This window comes from Parambassis ranga, chromosome 2, assembly GCF_900634625.1.
Source record: "Parambassis ranga chromosome 2, fParRan2.1, whole genome shotgun sequence".
Taxonomy (NCBI): domain Eukaryota; kingdom Metazoa; phylum Chordata; class Actinopteri; family Ambassidae; genus Parambassis; species Parambassis ranga.
This window is the reverse complement of record NC_041023.1, coordinates 32,524,994-32,540,440: the sequence shown is the minus strand read 5'-3', so window position 1 is coordinate 32,540,440 and position 15,447 is coordinate 32,524,994. Positions and strand designations below refer to the sequence as shown.

Sequence of the window (15,447 nt, the reverse complement as noted above, 5' to 3'; positions counted from 1 at the left end):
AATATTAATAATATTAAAGCCCACCTGCAGGAATTATTCCTATGCGCAGAGAACAAGGCACCAACTCAGCATCTGGTTGGTTCTGGTCCACGCCGTGGTCCATTTGGGTTCTGCTCACCAGTCCGTGCAGGATCTCACTGAACATCCCGTCTCCACCTACACACACCACACTGAACAGACAAATGAATTCACTATCTCATGGATTCAACTTTAGTTTTTAGCCACATTTGAACGTAAGAGACAGCTCTATACTCATCAGAAAAATAACTTCAGAACAAGAAGAAAATTGATGGTAACACCACAGGGCAGCAGTTCCAACAGTGGAACCCATCAATCAATAAGAATATGACACCGTGGTACCAGTCATTACAGCTTTTTTGAATCTAACTCAAAACCTTGCAAAGATAGCTCTATAAATAAAATGAACTGCAGAGTAAAGGCATAATAGACTCTGCTCTGGGGGAGCAAATATCTGATAAATAGAAGCTGGAAAGGACAAGGCACTTAACAAGAAAAAAGAGGCTCTTTATGTTTGACTCTCAGCTACATTTTACCCCTTTACTTACAGATCAGAGCAGCATCATGTACAATTTAATCTAAGAACAGACGTAGTGTTAGTCATTCGTAGGTTTAGATGTATTGTTGAATTACTTAAAGTGAATCTACATGGCTAAAGTGATGGAAAATCGATGTAGATCTTCCAATGCACCTACTTCAGGCATTGATTTATCGTGTTTGGACTAAACATCTTAAGCACTGTGTTGTCATTTTGTGTATCATTGTTTTATACTATGTTTAAAACATGTTTCACCCATGGATCAATCATTGGTCCCAATCATACAGTTCTCTATCTACAGCATAGTGAAAGCTTCTTTTTGGTCGAACATTTCAAAATTATTTACATTTTTATGCTGATCTGTGTTTTTATTGCAGTAGAAAGTTGAATCAGACTTGACTTTTCCTCCTAAGGCACCATGAAGTTGACTATTTAGACCTGGAATTAGGGCTCAGGGACTATGGGAATTGACTCACTTTTGGAGCCAGCCTCAAGTGGCCATTTGAGGAACTGCAGTTGTGAGCAGTAGAATACTGAGTTATATTTGTAAACATTTCTTTTTTGTGAGTGATCTAGAGCCCACAACACACTGATTCAAAGAGAGAATCACAACAAAACAATTACAATCAGACACAAAACAGATTACAAGGTAAAAGCATCTTTTTTTAAGGATATGAACAGATGGAAGTTTAAGTACTCACCCATCATATTTATCTAGATTGGCCTCTGTCTTCAAGTGGTCCCTGGCATGATTGGCACGCTCTGTAACTATGGAAACAAACGCAACGGCAAGCATTAGTGCAACGAGAGAGAATGTACAGACAGAAATGACTATTGCAAGATGAGAAGAAGTACGGCAGTTTTGAAACAGTGACTGGAACCCCTCGAGCTGATTAATGTTCAGGAAAAGCGTGCACACACAGTGGCACCAAACAACCTAATTTAGCTTTTGTATATTAGCCAGCAGAATGAGCCCTGAGCCCAGAAAAACAAAAACAATATTTCAACAGTAAATCTGTTTACCAGGCATATAATACAGACACAAGTATAATCCTACAAGTCACAGTAGCTGTAGGAAGCCAAGAGTGAATAGTATTCACAGTGATGGACCATCAATACCTCCAGACTATGTGTAGCAGTAGCAAACACTTATTGAATAATAGATGTGTTTGGATACCCAAGCTTATCAACTATCACAGCTTCCATTAAGGTGCTGGCATGATTAATGGCACTATAAGCCAAATCATATCCTAGCAAGGCTCTTCAGTCCCTGCGAGAGGCCACAGTGGCGGTGGAGATCTATACGACGGCCGTCCAAACTCATTTTTTATTTAAATGTTGAGGAATGCTGCTGATGTGGACCCACCAATCACGTCGGCGGAGATGCCGGCACGGCGGAACATCGGAGCCACCTTCTGCTCGTAAATATGCTTCCCGCGTCGCTTTCCCCCGTATGGATTGATGTAGACCAGGAGACTCTTTGGTCGGTTGGCTGCAAAGTGAGAGCGTGCCGTGACATAGTCATTAAATATGCGATGTGTTTACCTTTTTTTTTTTTTCTACAAACGTGTAACTGACATCCCACTTGATGAAGTTTTCATTAACCACAGACCTTTTTGAAAACACTCAGTCAACTGAGACCGGTCTCCAAAACAAGACTGCTGAAAAAATAAATGGTGTGATTAACTGACGATGGGAGGAGTGTGAAGCCATTCAGAGGTGCTGCATCATTTGGTGATAAACCTATAAAGTGCTGCGATGGAGAATGCTAAATGGCTTGTTTATGGCTGTTGCGTTTAGCACAACAAACTGAGCTACAGCAGCTGCTCAAAGTGAGAACGAATGAACTGGGGATAGAGTGTTAAATGAGCACAAAGAAATATTGTGTGCCATATTGTTTGGTAATAAGACAAAAGTTCCATTACATTACATAAATGGATTGTCAATGGGTGATGTAAAGGTGTACTGTGGAAGAGGCTAACGCAACACACCGAGGCTTCATCTTCACAATGAATGTGGTTAATTTTCTTGAACTGATTCATCCTGCCAACTATAATGGGAGTGAGAAGACAAGATGTTGTAAAGCTTACACTCTCATTTCCACATAGATACACACTAAATCCTGCAGAACTCAATCATGTGATTGCTCTGAGAGCAGTTTAATCTCAGAGCGTAGAACTATGTATTTTACACTTAATTAGGCCGAAATCACAATAAATCTTGACATGTTGTGACTGACTTTTTAATGGCATTTTTATGGCCACGTTACATGGTATACAGAGAGCACATTAAACCCATTAATTGAACAATTTCTTCTGAATAGTCTTGTTTTAAAGGCACATAAGAGACTGATGTGCAGATTCATCAGAGCCCATCTGGGCAATGTGCAGCCTAGCAGACTCTTGTTGTTGGTGTCTCTGACTGTGCGGCTTGAAGACTAATTCTATATATATATTTATATATAGCCCTGCTGCCAGAACTACTGACACTATGCATAAATCCATGTTTGGAATAAGTCTTATTTTAAATAATGACTTCATTATAGATATACAATACATATTTTGGTTCAGGTTCAGTCTGAGGCTGCCTCTGCTTATTTTACAGACACCTCTTTTGCTTTTTTATTACATGTGTATGACAGCTGTAGCCAATAGGTATTATATTTCAACTTCAACTTCAATTTCAATAAATTTTTAAATGTGAAATACAGTACATATATAATATTGCCTATTATGATAGCAAATTATGGATTAATATGCCCATATCCATTTACAGTGGTAAAAAAATAACCCATTCATAATTCTCCTGCCTGGTCTGTGCTCTATTGTACTGTAAAATGCCCAAACTTGGTGCAAGATTTTTCTATAAGTAGTCCAAAATGAGTATGATAACACAAGTTATTAATTATATTAAAAGACTGTTGAACAATAATAGTCTTTATATGAATAAAAATAAATACTATTATTAAATAAATATGATAAAAATCATACTAGCTCTAAAGAAATGATCATTATTTGATATTAATAATGTATTTTCTAGTTTTACCCTTCCACTTTACTTGTAAATAATGAATATACAAAGGTTGATAGCAGATTGTACAACTTCAGTGTCAAGCAAAAAGTTGCTTTAAAGTTTATGGCCCCCATGGACATTTGTTTGGATGGTAAAATTGGTTACCATATTTTAAAAAACAAATCTGCCCTCACTTGTGTACTCAAGTCAGCCATATGTTTGGATTAAATATTCCAGATTATTTACTATATAAATCTGTAAACAGTTTCCCTTTATTGTTCCAGCCCACCACAAAGATTTCACAGTGTGCCCGTGTCATGTCCTGTAGGTGAGTGAAGATAGAACTGCTTCCCTGCAGCACCTCACAGTATAATATATGCAGTATGCTGCCGTCTTAATGAGGTAGTCCATCAACTACTCCAAAAATGGGATTGAGTTGCATATCCCATGAGCACAATTGCTGTCAGGTGTTAAAATTGCATTGGAAAACAAAGCACCTGATCCTTACGGGACACCCTGTTCCCCACCCGATGCAGAATATACTGTACGGCGCAGCAACTTCTAATCCAATATTATCCTAACAGACAAACTGCTGCTGTAGCAGTAGCACCGTTTCAATTAAAAAATCTGAATGTTGAGTATGGAAGAAATAAGAAGAATGTTCACTCCCAGTATTGGCATTGTAAAGACTTTCTCCCTAATACACTTCACCTGGAGTTTATTTGGCCTTTGGCTTCACTGAGTGCTGCTTAATGACTGTGTGTACTTCACTTTTATATGTATGTGTACAATCACTCACTCAGCCCGATTCCTACTTTTATGGAGTCAATAAAGTGACTCTGATGAAGTTCTTATTAAGTCCAAAGTGCATGTGATAGAGAACATCATTAGATGGCACGCACTGAGTAACAGCAGCTGCTCATTCGTGACCTGGATCCACTGCTCGCACAGCTCCCGGCTGGCGCAGTGGAAGGTGACGTCACTGCACCGCCAGCGGTGCTGCCGCGTCCTCCTCACATAGGAAACTGTGAAGAAACAAAACACGATGAGAGTGGAAAAAAGGAAGATACAATCATCACAACAACACAACTCCTTACATGGCTCTGATAAAATCTTAAAAATCTGAAAAAATGGATCACTATCATACATTAGTGAGTATTGTTAAGATTCTGAGATGCCACCCATTCATGCTACCTTATTTTGACCTGAGAGTGAACCTTCGCCAACCAGATCAACCAGATATGTGAGTGGCTAAGAAATGACGGCATGTGTGGGGAAAAAGAAGCCGGTTAAAAAAAAACAGGGCTGAGCTGATAGTCAGACAAAAAGCAGAGATGGAAGAGGCATAATATCCTGCTTGAAACGTTACTGAAATATTTACATTAAGGAGCAAAAATTCACTCGCTAAGCACTTTGACAGCAGATTCACTCACTAAGCATTTCAAAGTCAAATTATCACACTAAGCATTTTCTCCATCAGATAGAAAAAGTTAACTTTCCAGGCAAGTTCTGCCATTCAGATCACTTACAGCACCTCACGCTTAGGCAAAAAAAAAGTGGCTGCAAAAATCATCCTTTAATAAGTTACATAATCAGGATGGAAGTGACGGGACGTGTCTTTGAAGCCCGCACAGACTGTGTGAATGCAGCTGTGTCAGACTCGACACACTCTAATGCCAGTAAGAGCTCACATTAGCAAGGTAATTTTGAACATTTGGCTGCGATAAATAATGTAAATCCGATCTTGTTTGGATATAATCTAATGGTTCCAAATCAAGCATTAGCCCCAAAGTCACTGGCATGCTGCCATCTTAGACCCAGTCAGCTAAGCTGCGAGGGACTCTCTTGTTAATGCATTACTTTCTAACTATGGAGCTGTCTCCAGGCTTATTTCCAGTGTCACATCACACAGCTTTTTGGCACATTTAAGCAAAATGTAACTGTGATGTAGTATTAGCCTATACTTAAGAAAAATGAAAGTGACAGTGATGTACAGACTTCAGGCTCTGTTGATGGATAGAATTTCTTAAAGATGCTCCTTAGCAGTTTAATAAAAGAGCTTCTATAGAGAATATGTGTGTATCATTGTAAGTTTCGTACCTGTAAATGCATAGGTATTCAGCTGGGAGTGCTGCTTTGTCTTTTCCTGGTGCTTCCTGGTCTGTGTGTCGTCATCTTCTGTCTTGTGGACAGCCACTATTTCAAACACCTGAACAGTGTGGCTGTGTGCTGGAAAGACAATATTTGTTAAAACACTTTTTTCTGTGATGTGAAATGAGTCAAAGCACCAAACAATTACCACCTGTCTTGTTCAGCTCCCCCTCTGTTTTATCCTGCTTGTTTCACATCATTGTTTTGGTCTTATGCTCCACAGCTTTTAGTGTTTATTGACCTGCTTTAATCAGCCCCATTTCCACATGTAACAAGCAGCTGTGTTGTGTGGATCAGCTTTACCCTGTACCAAATGTAAAGAGCAGTAAAGAACAATTCCTTTTGGAGATGTTGAACACCCACACAGATACAAAATTAGGCTGATATTAACGCTGACACATTTGTATTTAGAAAACTCAGAGTAAAGAATTGTGGGAAACAAAGGTTCCATAGACACATCTGAAAGCGGTCCCCTATTTAGCCCACAGCTTGTCAACACTGTAGGTCAAATGCCATTAGTTAAAAGGTTAGCTTAAAACAGAAAGGGGGCAATCCCACTGTTTACAAAAACACAGAATGAAAAAGCATTGGCTAAATATGAAAACTAAATGCTCTTTGTCCTAAGCAACACAAACAATTTCTGGTTCTTCCACATATTTTTGACACTAGCAACATGTAGTTTGCAGCTACAACAGATCTTCCTTAGCTTTTGATCACTAGTGGGATCACTAGCTAGCGCCCTCCCATGGTCGTGTGAATAAATGCATGTAAAATCATCCAGTCAGGTTAGACTTTGGAGAAGTTTGTGTAAAATTTTACCAACTGTGTTTTCTTATCTTTTAGTAACTGAGGATTTGTTGATTAAATGCGGAAAAAATGAGTAAAACAGTAAACAAGCTCCATCCAATCAGCAGCAAGTTGTGTGTATCTTTTGTTAAATCTGCTTTAGAGAGAGTGGAGTGAATGGAAATTAACACGGCTACATCCCGGGAGAGCTTCTTTTTCTCCACCAGTAACCTGGATTCAGGCTGTTTTTTTAATGATGAAAGAATAGTTTGATTATTAACAGAATGTGTCTGGCACAGTGTGACCTGGTACTTCACAGCACTGACGAGCAGCTAGGATTACAAGGAATTTACAGGGTGGTGAGGTACTGTGTTAAAAGACACACAAAGTCTTCTCTTGTGAAACATTTGTATATAGATCCTCAGCATTCGATCACAAAAGTAAGCTAGAAATAGAACAAAAGACTTGACAATTGTACTTGCAATGGGTTTAACTGACCTCTTCAACTGCATCACATACAGGAATCCCAGTCTCCCTTACAAATTTATTCAGCTGATATGGTGCAATGGATGGGAGGGAGCCATGACATATTATATCTCTCATGGGACTCGGAGGGAATAGGATTTCATTTCTTTCTCAAATAAAGATGATACGCCGTACAGGCATGAATAACTTTATGGCCATCGATATTCACACTTTGACAAATAGGAAGAAGAGTTATGGCCATGTGGGTTTTATTTCAGCTAAAAAAAAAACTTTCAAATGAGGAGTTTCAGTCCAAGTATTTGAAAAATGGCACCTGGTGCTCTGCCAGAATGATTGTTGTTTTTTTTGAACATCTATATTCCATTTCTCAGACTGTTTATCCTGCTGGGGGGTTGGGGGGTGGGGGTCACAGTGAGCTAACACAATTCACACATACCGGTACATATAGAACAGGACATACATTTACACATGGAGTTTTAATTGTATGTCTGGGACCTGAGGGAAGAAAGGTCAACACTCAAACCCACATGAGTCCTTGCTAGTATAGATAAGAATCCTTTTACTATGCTATGCATGCAGTACTTTATTCACTAGAGATTACAGAAGCTCTATATTCTCTGAACATTAATAACTAATTCCTAAATGTATGATTGGAAGTTGTGTAAAAATATATATATTTTTGGCCTGTATTAGGGTTAACGTTATCTTGAGCTCCATCAATCCAAACAAAATGAAGACAGAATGACTGAATCGGTGCACACAGTGCTGCTTTGTCTAGTCAGGGTGTTACTTTATACAACTTGATCAAATTTCCCCTAGAAACAAGTGCAAAATTCAACATCCCCGTCAACTGTGATGAGGAAGGAACTGGAAACAAATAGCTGGCCTTCCCCCTTCTATTACTGCTCCAATAACCCTGTCGCACACACACTCCTACACACGCTCACATATGCGCACATGAGTACACAATAATCCCATCACCACACACAAGGAGAACACACAAAATTCCCCACTTTTTTAGCCCAGTGCGGTCCCTAAGCTACATGCTAAGCCCTCGGCCATACAAGGCAGATCCTCTCTGCTCTGCTCTGACATACTTTTCTTTGTGCTTGAAAAGAATCTTAGCACTGGCTCTCAGCCAGCGTGTGCTGCCTATTCATACCACAGGGCTCAGTGTGCTCGTGTGAGCCGGAGAGGTCCGCTATCTGCGGAAAGTCAAAAGCTTTTCAGGAACGCGGGAGAAAAAGCTCTATTTTCTAAAGTCTGGGACTTGTTCTGCAGTTAGAGAAAAATCATTTGTTTAGTTGTAACACGGTGATACCTGAGATCTCTGACAGGCCTTAATTTAGTGTAAGACAATCTATATTTCATTTCCTACAACCGTCTTATATAATTGTTATTGTAATATTTTTTCATCACTTAGCTAAGAAGTGATAGTACTGCTTCCCCGGCTCTGCTACAAATAAAAGATACTAAACATTTCCAACTACATATGCCCATATCCACACAAGACAAGCATACAAGACAATGGTAAGCTTTGCCAAAATCCAAGATATTGCCCCTTTGACCTTTGAATCGTGATCCCACTTGGCATAAAGCTTAATAAGCTGCTAGACAATAATGACTTCCATTGTTCCTTTAACATCCAAACGTTTCAAATCAAGGCAATTAAGACTCATAGCATAGCTTTTCTGAGGATGTTCTGCCACTCCCCTGAGTGACTTCATCAGCAGAGTGATAAAATGTCTTTAGACAAACTATGCTATGAGCCCAGTTGCCTCTATTTTAAACGTTTGGATATGAAACAAATCTGGATTAATGAGAATCTTCACAGGCATGTTCCTGGCATGTTTAATCCTTCATTCTTTTGGATCAAGTTTGTCTAGATCTTCCTCATCTGACCTGTTTTTCTGTGAAACACCCTGCCAGGCAGACATAACTAAAAGTTAGCATAACAAGGTCCCAATCCTGGAAGGTCTGGGGCAGGTTCAGAGCAACCACTCAACTGGCTCTACATCGAAAGGAATGAGGTGGGTCAAACACTGGACAAAAATGCCTCATTTAGAGGTCAAAGGGTCAAACGGTCTGTATCTCAAAGTTCATAAATCCAAAGTAAAACAGTGTCCATTATTTCATTATCTATTAATCAAACATGAGTAAAATGCTGAATCACAACCTGCCAGGTTTCAGTTTAGGCGTCAGTGTTCCCCCAGTGGGATCAGCTTACGTGCCGAGGGAATAAGGCCAACCTCAAAGAGACGATCATGTGAAACCACAATGAGGACAAACACAAAGAAGGGTTCTCTAATACTGCCGTGTGTAACCCTGGACCCTGAGGTTTGGCAGTGGTAGTGTGTTGCTTTGCCCTGAGTATGAATGTAATCCCTGACTCTGGCACTGTTGGTGCCTTTCTCTACTGAGCCAGTCCTCAGGGCTCAGGGTGCAGTGACTTTCCACTGTGACCACATGAGACGGATTAACACCTGTAACACAAAGGGAAGGCCTGATTTTTACAGGCTGTAAAGTTGTTAAGCACATGGCTGCATCATCCAAGTGTAGCAGATAGAGAGCACAGATTAATGTAGTGGTTATAATGTTATAACACATTATAAGAAGAATGTAGCAATAAAGGTTAGAGTCAGTGAAGTGGCCTTTCAACTGCCTAGAGGGTAAGAATTCAGCAGTACTTGACGAGGATCCAGAGCCACTGGTCTTTGCAGTAATTATTCCACGTAATAATGGGACAAAGTAATGTTAATGTAATTTCAGCTTGGGAGGTCAGTTAAATTCAGCCAGAAACACTATCCAGCCTGTAATCCAAGAGCAAGAGTTGACCCCTACAGGCAAAGCTAGATGGCTGCATCAGTGACTGATGTCTCAACTGCAGACCACAAGCTCCTCCTCCATACACAACCTATGGTGTCATGATCCCTTGTTCGGTTGGTTGCGATTTAACTCTTCGTGGTTTTTTTTAGTTCTTTGAGTGTAATTGTATTTTCCTGGTTTAATTTGCCCTATTTTGGTTGTTTCCTGTTTTATTTTGAAAGTCTGCTTTTCCTTGTGTTTTACTTCCTCTTATGTTCCCTCCATTAGTGATTACCTGCACGGCCCTGATTGCTTTCACCTGTGTCTTGTTACCCGTTTGTCCTTGTGTCTGTACTGTGTGCTGTCCTGTCTCCCTACCTGTGTGTGACTATGTTGCTTCCCTGGATTTCCTGAGTGTGGTTCCTGTGTCCCTCGTTCCTGATTGGCTTATGGTTTTTGTCTCTTGGATCCTTTTGACTTTCTGTTTGGACTTTTTTGGATTTTTGTGTTCGGACTTTTGTCTTTTAGTTAATAAAAGCTACACTTTAGATACCATTTGCCTTGTGTCTGCCTCGGGTCCTTCCTGAACTTTCACCTAACAAATGGATGATTTCATATGATATATATGAAGTGGCCACCTTTTGCCTGCTCGCCTGCAGTTTTTGTACTCAGATTACTGACTGCAACTCATTCTTATCTGCCTTTTTTACTGCCTGATGTTAAATAACTTTGTACATTATCTGTAGCTATTTATTTGATCACCACAGTGATTATGTCACTTTGACTGATAAAACTTTCTGTTTGATCATTCACAAATAGCTGGCCTGGTTAGCATATTTAGCGCTGCCACCACTGAGGCCTATGCACTTTGGCTGATACCTCTCATATGTTTGTCATGCAACAACTTTAATTTTTGGATTCTTGGCCAGACAAAACAGGACATTTGTGGTGAACCGTAAGGGCATTTTTTTAACTATGACATTTTAAAGACAAAATTATCACTCATTAAAATAATGAGCAGACAAATCAAGAATGAAAATAATTGCTTATTGCAGCCTTACACAGTAAATGAGCCAGGGTAGGTTCCACCATATTGGAGTTTCTGGGTGTCTGCTGCCTCAAAGGTCATCACCGTCAAGACTGCTTAAAATTTGTAAACGGCACAAATTAACACCTCAACTAACTTAGCGTAAACAACTAAAACACACTTTGGAAGCTGCATCCAAACAGACCAGACTAGTACCTGTATTTTACCTGGAACACAGAGTGCCCGTGCCTGTACAGGTATATGTGTGAGGCTAAATTTAATGATCCTGCTTCTCTGTAGAAAGGGTGGCATCCAATCTGACAGGATTCCACTGGTTCCAGCGTGAGGTCTGAATTTTGTTTGTCACACCCTCTCTGTTTTGCACACCCATTGCCTCATCAGCCCAAATGCAAAGTGCATGATGAGATTTTCATATGACAGCACCGCATTTGATCCTGACTCTGTAAACCTGATGAATTCACCAGATTGTGCAGGAGATTTTTCTTGTTATGATATCTGTGACAACACAGCGCCTGGCCTCACCTCCTTCCAGTCCTCTGACAACAGCAAGCTGTCATCATATTCATATTCTGCTGCTGTTCTGTGCACCCCTCCCTTTACACAGTGGATCACTGTGTAATCCCTTTATTGTTACTGTGTTTGGCACTGACAATGTGTTAGAGGACAAGCCAGTGCAAGTTTAAGAAAATGCTCACGTTCTTAGGCGTTCCTGCGGTGTTAATGTTCCTTTTATATCATTCTAAATCTGCTCTTACATGCTGATTTCCAGCTGACATGTAATGTGGGTGCGACAGATGAGATAAGATGTTACTGAGGGTGTGAGACTGATAAAACTGTTTATGTTGTTGAGATCATCAGAAAGCCAGGCTCTGTTTCTGTCACCAGCATATCATCTTGCATTATGTAATTAGCATGTGAGGTCCTTGTCTTTGCTCCATTGACCCATGCCTCAGTTGAATAAATAAAATCAATGTAATGAAAGAGCCCATATAGACCCCGTCAGTGACGCAGTATAAACCTGCACAGTTTACCCAATCTGCAGCTGTCGTTTCCTGGCAGTGTTTATTTCTCTGTATCTCTCTCTCCCTCTGCAGCCGTCTCTCAACGTACAGACAGCCCTGTGCATTGAGCAGCAGCTTTAGATTACAGAGCACAGATCTGCCTGGGTACACATGGCAGTGAGCTGTCAAACAAGACATGTGGATTTCTCCCAGGCACAATGGGTTTGTTAGGCCAGTGCTTAGGCAAACAGATGGTAGCAGAAAGGACAACCAAGGTGGAAGGTATAACAGGAGAGCAGGGTCTAATGATACCACTAGTTCACTAATGCGCCCAAAGTTCCAGTCAATACAAGTCGTTAATATTAATCTAAAATGCAATCTTACTTTCCTGGAAACTTCATTTTTCTGTAATGAACATGAAAATCCACTGGGGCTGGCTTTTCATCTGAAGCTTTAGAGCCATGCTGATCAATGAAGGTCCACCACTGTAGTAGCTCAGGCAGAATTAGCACTACTGGATGGATTTTTGTGCAGATATTCATATTTGACCAAGGATGACAGAAATATTGCTACATTCCTGGGATGGATTTATGCCCGCTTTCTGTACAGGAATGAATTGTTTCAACAAAATTGAAATATATGACTGAAGGTATCATTTATAATACCCAAAAATAAGGCTTTAGCTTTGTGTTAAAGGTAGGGTAGAAGATTTCATTTTGATGCACTTTTTGTTAAATTAGTGTAACTTCTCTTTACAATCTGATAGCAACCAATTAATTCGGCAGTTTCGCATTAAAACGAAGAATATTAATCATCTGTGGGAGCTATAAAAACGCTAAAAACATCAGCCAATCCTCCGGGTGGACCCTGCGCAGAGTATTGGCTGGTTGTCACTCTCTTCCTGCTCTGTGCGCACCAGAGAGGTACGTGCATGATGGCCGAAGTCACAGACCGCAGATCGTCTTCAGATAATGCGCGTCCATGTGATTGGGGGGCGGGGCTTCGGGGTGAGCTCCGAGAGAAAGGGGTGTGTGTTTACTTTTCTCTCACTGAGTTTTCTAAATCTCCTACCCTACCTTTAAGTGCTAATGTTGGCATGCTAACATAGGAAACAAATATAACAACATCATAGTGTTTTGACTTTTATATTTCACCATTGTCATTTGTCAGTTAGCATGTTAACCAATATTAGCATTTAGCTAATTTAGCTAGCACCTGAATCACAGAACAAGGTTACTTTAAGAAGTGTTTGTCTGTACTCCAAAAACTACAGCTGTAATGTAAATCATCTACCTTTGTTTATTTCCTATGTGGATTTCACTACAGGCGCTGAGGAAATTTCCTATTTCGACCTGATTTCCAATATTTTCAGTATGACTCTAAAGTGAATCCCTGGCTGTAACATGTTGGATCTGTATCCAGCATTGCCATATGGGAAAGCAAATATCTAAACCCCCTCTGGCTGACAGAGATATCATGGCTTAGAGGGCCTGAGGAAGGGCTACTCACTAAGCATAGTGATTTGGAGGAAAAGAGAGAAGCTCTCTAAAGCATATGCCATGATTTATTCAAGATTTTACTCTGTACTGCATTGTATGAGAGGAGTGGCTCAGGCATTATGTGGACATAGGATTTATTCAAAGCTGAGAGGCCATGCCATCTCAGTGATTGGCTTCTGGTTGTTTCGATGTGTGTACGGTATACAAATAGCATTTCTGCCTGGGATAGTCTGACTTGCTCTCTCTGCTCAGCACATCTGACTGGCAGATGCTCTGCTTCACAAAAAATCCAATTAAATGTAGAAGTGGCATCGTATAACCTAAACAATAAGGCCAGACAAGTATGTGTCAGTTTAAAAAGTAAAATTTAAAAGGCAAAAAAAATAACTTTTTAGCCCATTTTAGCCAACAAAATGCATGAGAGAGGTGTGGAATGTTTGTGCGATTGAAGCAACCATGTAAAACATGTGGAGGGCTGAAAAACATATGTCTACTGTAGTTACTGATTAACCACACTGTACTGACATGATAATCTCACTCCACTCATTAAACAGTTTAAACGGTAAATATAAGTGTGCTTGTGTGTGCTTGTTAAAGTCAGTGTAATACCATTTCTTTTCATTAACAGCAGTTTAATATTGAACCTTCTGCATACATCTTCCTGACAAAGTCTCTGTGTTTGAGTCCTAACTCCAGGGTAAACTGCTCTCACATGTCACGCCAACCACTGGGCAGGATTTCCAACATTGACTCAACAAATGGAAGTCTTTATGGCAGGTTATTATTGTGCACTTGATACCACTTTGAGTAAGGTCACTGGGCAGGTTTAAACAGAAGTGTGCAGTGCCCGGGGTAATCGCTGCTCTGCTCATATGGTAACAGTAATTGCAGACCAGGGAACGTATCCAGATGAACAAACATTAGCCCCGGGAGGTCAGAAGCGATTAATGGAAGCTGCCTGACGCAAAACGTAGAAAGGGCCAAAATTTGAGAGAGCCACTTCACAACCAACAGTAACAGGAAATGATGTCACAAGAAAACAAGAAGTAAAGGCTTGGATGGCTTTATCCTGGCTTATACCATATAGATAAAGTCTGTATATACCTTCAAAGAGCGCAGTGAAACAGATCATGAGTTCATGAATGAGCTGCCCACTCCTGGGGGACATGTTAAATGACAGCCAACCCTGTAGGTTGCTCCAAAGAAACAGAGGGTCATAATTACCCGTGACTGAAAGCCCACCTGTGTGACCTGCTCCTGCTCCTGTCAGTGAACTACCAGAGCTACATGCCCTGACTGTTGCTCCCTCAACATGTGTCTGATCCTGATAAGGAGTGCAGAGTGGGAAGACAGCTGCTGCTTTTTTTGCATGTGTGACAATGGTTTCATTTACAGAAGGCAAATGATGCACTGAAGGACACAAATATAGGCTTACATGCAACATGATCCTTTCATAGTATGACATATGTTAGAGTAACTGGCTGTTATTGATTATAACACAAAGTTTGTTTCGTTTTTGTGTTTTTGTGTGCTTGCCTTACCTCCTTCAGTAACTCCAGAGCTCCGTTTTCCACTCTTCTCAGTGACCTTCCACGCCAAAACACTGCGATTTAAAATTACTTCTACCTGTCTGTGGTTGTGGAGAAGCTTCGTGGACAGTAATTTGGCTTGTTTCTCCATGTTATCGCTCAATCGTGTCATAAGTTATTTCGTCCCACGATCTTTATCACAACTTTGTTACGTCCCGCATAACAAGACCTATGTAGCGTGAGCGTGGAGTCCTGCTGCGTGTGCCGCCACCGGTCGGCCCGACTCAAGCTGTCAGCAGCGGGAGATGTGGAGGGGAGACTTATAGCAAAGATCGTCTATGAGGAAGAGGACTCACTCCTATGTGAAAATGAAAACGGCCTATAATGTAGTCCATAAAAAGTTTATTTTAAGAAAAGTTTATTAGATATATGCAAGATTTATTGAAGCTAGGGTATTAGAGTTATTAAATGATTCGATACAAAGAATAGAAGAATTATAATTGGGCTTCTATATATAAATATATAGATTTTATATTATAAATATAATTTTACACACTGCATCAACGACTAAAAG

General features: G+C 40.3%; 1 protein-coding gene across 1 annotated transcript in view; it reads right to left on the bottom strand.

The window, feature by feature from the left end:
- The window catches only part of cerk (ceramide kinase), a 33,509-nt gene extending 18,358 nt beyond the window's left edge, over nucleotides 1-15,151 (bottom strand). Inside the window, exons 1-6 of the mRNA XM_028400447.1 lie at nucleotides 14,886-15,151; nucleotides 5,669-5,797; nucleotides 4,471-4,593; nucleotides 1,923-2,048; nucleotides 1,258-1,324; nucleotides 25-170 (exon numbers count right to left, since the gene is read on the bottom strand). Of these exons, the coding sequence (XP_028256248.1) occupies nucleotides 25-170; nucleotides 1,258-1,324; nucleotides 1,923-2,048; nucleotides 4,471-4,593; nucleotides 5,669-5,797; nucleotides 14,886-15,045 (751 nt within the window). The 5' untranslated portion in view covers nucleotides 15,046-15,151. The remainder of the gene's footprint in view (nucleotides 1-24; nucleotides 171-1,257; nucleotides 1,325-1,922; nucleotides 2,049-4,470; nucleotides 4,594-5,668; nucleotides 5,798-14,885) is intronic.
- Nucleotides 15,152-15,447: the final 296 nt, after the last annotated feature.